This window comes from Drosophila rhopaloa, unplaced genomic scaffold (genome assembly GCF_018152115.1).
Source record: "Drosophila rhopaloa isolate 14029-0021.01 unplaced genomic scaffold, ASM1815211v1 contig_115, whole genome shotgun sequence".
Classification (NCBI taxonomy): domain Eukaryota; kingdom Metazoa; phylum Arthropoda; class Insecta; order Diptera; family Drosophilidae; genus Drosophila; species Drosophila rhopaloa.
Genome location: NW_025334990.1, coordinates 689,256 through 695,257, shown reverse-complemented (window position 1 = coordinate 695,257; position 6,002 = coordinate 689,256). Strand labels below are relative to the sequence as shown.

At 33.8% G+C, this 6,002-nt stretch overlaps 1 protein-coding gene and 1 long non-coding RNA gene across 2 annotated transcripts; both read left to right on the top strand.

Annotated features, from left to right (window-relative positions):
• Positions 1-590: 590 nt before the first annotated feature.
• On the top strand, positions 591-1,798 carry LOC108051758. Its single transcript, XM_017133972.2, has 4 exons — positions 591-767; positions 823-1,035; positions 1,091-1,205; positions 1,611-1,798. Exons 1-4 carry the CDS (start codon positions 661-663, stop codon positions 1,785-1,787), a joined length of 612 nt encoding a protein of 203 aa, XP_016989461.2. The 5' UTR covers positions 591-660; the 3' UTR covers positions 1,788-1,798.
• A 3,085-nt stretch (positions 1,799-4,883) lies between these two features.
• LOC108051773 lies at positions 4,884-5,588 on the top strand. The gene is made up of 2 exons (XR_001769634.2): positions 4,884-5,137; positions 5,207-5,588. It is a non-coding gene; the product is annotated as an uncharacterized LOC108051773 (long non-coding RNA).
• Positions 5,589-6,002: the final 414 nt, after the last annotated feature.

The following is a 6,002-nucleotide window of genomic DNA, read 5'->3' as shown; positions in this document are numbered from 1 at the left end:
CTGTCATCGATAGGGTCAATCGATATAATGGGTGCAAATGCTCGATTCGCACTAGCCTCTACTGATGCTTAATAAAAATACCGCAAATAAAAATACCAAACATTATTATTTTTTTTGACATCCTCTGAAGTTTTTGAGAAAAATAATTACTACCAAAAAATATTTATTTTACAAAACTATGGAAGTGTAAATTTAAAATCCAATAAATGCAGTTGGATTTTGTCACAATACGCAGTTTCTTTCCAATGAAGGGCGCAACACGAGTTATTATATTTTAATATTACAAAAGCCAGTACTGATTGAAAACAAATTCGAAAATAAAAAGCCTGTCGTTATCAGTTTTAAAATTGGTCTTTTGTGCTTAGTGCTTAGTAACACAATAAAAAGTAATAGTCTGTTATTAAAAATTTGTATCCCCATTATATACATTTATATGATTAATAAAATATCCAAGGTACGTATAACGTATCCGTAGATTAATGCGGCTGGTGTAAATACACAATCGCAGAAAATCGAACCTTGCATTCAATGGCAGGGTTGCCAACATGAATAAAAGTTGCTATCGATTTGGTTTTCTGGACCAACTTGCATGTGGTCACATTTAATCTTGGGCAGCAAGTGTTATTGTTTTGTTTTCAATTTGAAATTGTTTGGAAAAATATGACAGAGGAGGACTCAGAAACCGTCTTTCAGCGTCACAAGGGGATTGGATCCCAGGTGAAGCAGGCCTACGAGGAAGCCATTGGACAAATGTTTGCAAACTTAAAGTAAGCAAGAGTTATATTTAAACGTGATCAACAATAAATTATTCTTTAAATTTAGTCGTTCGGAATTGGATGTCTTCGAAGCCATTTTTAAGGAACACGAGGATTATGACTTAGACACCGAAAATCTTTTTAATCGCACTCGCAATCTTATGACGAAGGTGGTGCTCGAAATGAACCGATGTTTCTTTGCCAGCAACGATGTGGACAACAAGCTTACAACTTTAGAGATGCTTAAGGAGCATTTTGCTCCCTACGAGGGCAAGGATTGGTCAGTTAATGGCTTAAAAACCAAAACAAAATTTGTAACATGTTGTATTCCACAGGAATTTTAACACCGTGTCCCCCGAAAAACTTACTCGTCCCCTGCGCATGCGACATCTAGACTTTAGCATAGGTTTTATGGAAGGACAATTGAAATCTCAGGAAAAACAGCTTGAGGTGCGACTACTTCGTTGTTTAATCTAGTAATCTTATCATGTTCAGGGTGGTACTAAAATATTTTATATGTAACAAAAATCAATGTTTTCACATCCTAAAAATAATTAGTTTAGCAATAAAAAAACTTTTTGTATAAAAAAGACCTTACAAGCGAGCACCATCGCTTAAGAATGCTAAAACTACTAACAAATCAGCGTAATAATTAATAAAACCAAAGTTATAGACAAAACATGTATATAAAATAGATCATAATGTATATTGCACAATTTATTATTTTTAATGGTAATCGTACTTAACACAAAGTTGCTCATTTATTACATGCACTATAAAAATAATAATTTAAATGATATTTTATTTTTAAAAACTAATTAGTAAAACTAACTAATATAAACATTTGTATTTCAGATTGCTATGGCCAAAAGCATTGAAAATAGAGAACGCCTTCAAGATGTGCAGAACAAACGAGTGAAACTGAAAGCCAAAATAGAACAGCAATTATCGCAGTACCAGAATATTGAGCCACAATTAAATAAACTTGACCAGTTAATAAATAATATTTTTTTGACTACTGAAAATAAATAAATAAAATGTAACGTTATGGTTTGTATTCCATTTGAATGAAATTGGGGCTTTACCAGTGGTTCTAGAAATGATGAAAGCAAAACATTTTTTTTGGTGTTAATTGCTAAATTGTTGCAATGAGTAAAATAATACATTTACACTTTATTTCAGTGCTTTCTTAAACATTATACATATGTATGTATAGGGATATGAGTGTTTTTTTTGGACCGATGCACCACACTCATACATGCAGGCCCGCACTGGTATTGGTTTCAATGAGTGAAACAGAAAATACATTTTTACTGATTCCCAGAAAATTAGTTGATGTACTTGGTCGTTTCATTGAATCAAAAGTTGTAGCTTAAATTTACAATTCGGTGGCCCTGCTTTTGTAAAATAAAAGCCACAATTTATCGATTTCCTCAAATTAAGGTTATGTTTTGAGTGGTTTCTTTAAATGGAGTTATTTTTTTTATGTCAAATAAATGGAAATAAATAAATAATTATTCAAAAATTCAATAGTTGTTTCCTAAATACATGCTTATATACAAACATATGTATATGTTAGCGATTTCTCAAAATTGGAGTCAGTTTCTTAAATTGAGCGCTTTTGTACCTACATATGTGCATATGTATAAGGATATGAGTGTTTTTTTGGACCGATGCACCACACTCATACATGAAGGCCCGCACTGGTATTGGTTTAAATGAGTGAAACAGAAAATAAATTTTTACTGATTCCCAGAAAATTTGTTGACGTTTCATTAAATTAAAAGTTTTAGCTTAAATTTACAATTCGGTGGCCCTGCTTTTGTAAAATAAAAGCCACATTTTATCGATTTCCTCAAATTAAGGTTATGTTTTGAGTGGTTTCTTTGAGTGGAGATATTTTTTTTATGTCAAATAAATGGAAATAAAAAAACAATTATCAAAAATTCAATAGTTGTCTCCTAAATACATGCTTATATAAAAACATATGTATGTAAAACCAATCATATCTTAGCGATTTCTCAAAATTGGAGTGAGTTTCTTAAATTGAGCGCTTTTGAAGCAAGGCACATACTTGTATGCATGATTAAATAAGTATTTGTGACAATAGTCGATTTGCAACACTGTCACAAAGATTTCATGTTCGCTGAAATAAGCCACAAATTCCTTTTCGGTTTCGGACGTCGACCATGGAGGAGCTTTAAATTGTGAACTCTAAGAATTAAGTAAAAATTAATTTCATAAGTGCGTAGATCCAGTTAATGTGTTTATTTTTTTTTTACCGATTGGGTTAAAGTACACATTACTGGTTCTACATATTTAAAGAAATATATCTACGGGGGATACGCAAGTGAGCATGGCAGACTCTGATTTTTTCAGACTCTTCGCTTAAATACTTAATTTAGTGTCGTATTAAAGCCGGAGTTTGAAAGAATTTGTTTCTGCATTTGTTTTCGAAATAAAAACTACAAAATTTCCTAAATATTTAAGTTGATTCCGCTTAGATTTGTCAATTTTACAAAATCTGCGAAATCAGCTTAAAATATTTATAGAAAATGTACGTCAGGGACATATCAAACTTCCCCAACACAACCAACTGGGTATATTTTGTGTCATAACCTAAAAGTGCAATTTGCTTAGTCATTGTACAAGCTTGTGAAAGGGACATAACCTCAAAATTGAAGTAATAAGATATATTATTTATTTGTTAGTATATTTTATTTACAGCGTCCCTTTTATCCAGATAAAAAATAATTTGGTTTGTCAAAGGGTAATAAACTTCAAGAACCGTTCAAAAATATAAAATCTGAAGAAATTTAAATTGAAAGTTATTATAAGTAGTGCAAAAATATAATGAGTGGTATAAATTATGCAAAAGCCTAGAAGAACATGTGAATATTCAAATCAAGCATTGTAATTCATTGTTTCTATTTTTTTGGTTTTAGTCGTCTAATCTCCATTTTATTATACTTCCAGCTTTGGAGCTTTTTTTTTCCTCTGAAACTCAACAGCTCTCTGTTTCTTATTGCCATCTCGCTTGGAACTTCTGCATTTCTTTTTGGTCCTATTTGTAAAATTGTTTTTTTTTGTGTCTCGTTGTCGCCGGCTTTTTAGTTCTTGGGATCGATGTCCGGCACTTCGATCCCAAAAGTTGTCGTGAGTGGTCGTTTAAGAGAAAATATATTGTGGTTAACAATTCTTGGCTGTGGATTGGGCAAATACTATGTATTTTATCCAAAGGTATTGCACATTCCCCAGCCTGGAAATGTTGGCGACTGTCTGCTGCAGTGCAAATATTTAAATATAATCTGCGAACAAATTTCTGGTGTTTCGGCTCGTCTCAAAAGCAATTCTTCGTTTTTCTTGGCTAGCATTGCACTTGAGACGGCCGCAATACTTTGGATTTAAAACATTTAAGCAAGTTTATTGAAAAAGTTATTTTTGCATTAATTTATATGTCGCTGGCGGTGACAATACAAGTTGTTGGTTTTTTTTCGTATTGCACTGGCCCCGGCTTATAAAATCCTGGCATTAAACGGCGAAAAGTGTTCAAACTAAGTCCTAGGTTGTTTTTCGGACGGTATTTGTGACAATATGCTTAATTTTAGACATATTGCACATTTACCGGCCTGAAATTAACATGGATATTCTTCGATATTTGTAAAGTTCCTGGCAGTACACACAAACATTTGTAGGCGGGGTGGTGCGTCAATATATATATGTCGTTTTTACCTATATTGCACACTTCCCGGCCTCTAAATGCCAGTGTTTCGACATAAATATCTGTGCAAGCATCAAATTACATAATTTAATTTGGTTATTTTCTTGGGAATATACGTTCCGTTATGTGCGAGCGAGATGACGGCAGTTTTTCGCCATTCCGCTTTTGCCTTGTCAATGGCGTTGCCAGATCTGTGATTTGTGTGCGAAGAGGAGAAGGAAACTGCGACCTTATTTTAATTTTTGTGCTAGTGGTAATTGTTTAATAATTGAAATTCGTGTTAAATTATTATTGCCCCAGGCAATAGTTTCGTTTTAACCACTAAATGATGCAACTAAGTATAAAAGGGTACATCTTAAGGTAAAATAAGCAAATTTAATTAGTGCGGTTGGATGCATTTATTTTGCACGTCATTTACCGTTTTTAAGAAGCCTCTATGGGCAGTACATCTATTTTTCGTTGCCGTTTAATGATGGGATGGCCATTGGTTTGGAAAACTAACAAGTAGGAGCATAATGAATAATGTTCAAGCACGCGCGAAACCAAGAGGTGTGAAATTGGGCTCACGGGCTGTACTTAAGTATTCGGTTTTCTGGGTTCTGGAAAGTGCACCAGATGACCACCGGAGAAACGGTTTTTGGCGGAAGTGCCAGCAAGTACCGTATGTATTCCGATTATCCATAACATCTGTTGCATTTAGACAATTTTAAAGTAAAATGTTACTCCCCAGCGATGAGAACCTGCAGTTCGTGCTGACGGCGAGCGCAATTACATAAATATTTGTTTTGACAACAATAGAGGAGCAGCAACAAAAACTATAAAAAAAACAACGCCGGAGACGAGATTGCATAATTGCTTGTAAGATTTTGCGCTCCCACAATTTTTCATCTCAGTCATGAGACAAACATACCGGCTGATTGTTATCGTAGAAGAGAGAAAGAGAGGAACAGAGAGTGATCCTTTTACCGCAAGTTAGTGTGTCTCATTTTCGAGCTTTTTCGCCTGCAAAAGCTGCGATAGAGATGCCGGGTGAGAGAGTCACAGTGGGCAGTCTGTGTATATTGGTGCTGTTTATCTAAATGTATTCAAATATACCCATAAATTGTAATGTAGCACTTTCGTAATTGTCGGCTTTATTTATGCACTGTGAACACCCAGCGGCTAGCTAAGCGCCTTCGCCTCTCCACGCTCTAATGATCTACGAGTGTTGGCTATTCGGCTAGTTATTTTGATATATCCACATTTTTATTGGTCTTTAGTCTTACAAAGTGAATGGTTCAAACTTTTTGTTACCATTATATATATCGATAAAAACATAATTTTAAAGAACGACGAAAGCGTCAATCAATTCCATCCTGCCTTCCTGCAATTTGTATACTTATGACGTATTTTTTAATGTGTTGTTTCAATCTAAGCAAATTGCTAACAAATTATTTTGTATTCATTACTAACTATTTTACATAAATCGCATTTAAAATATAATAACTAAATTATGGAAAGGAGTAACTAAGCAACGCATTAATATT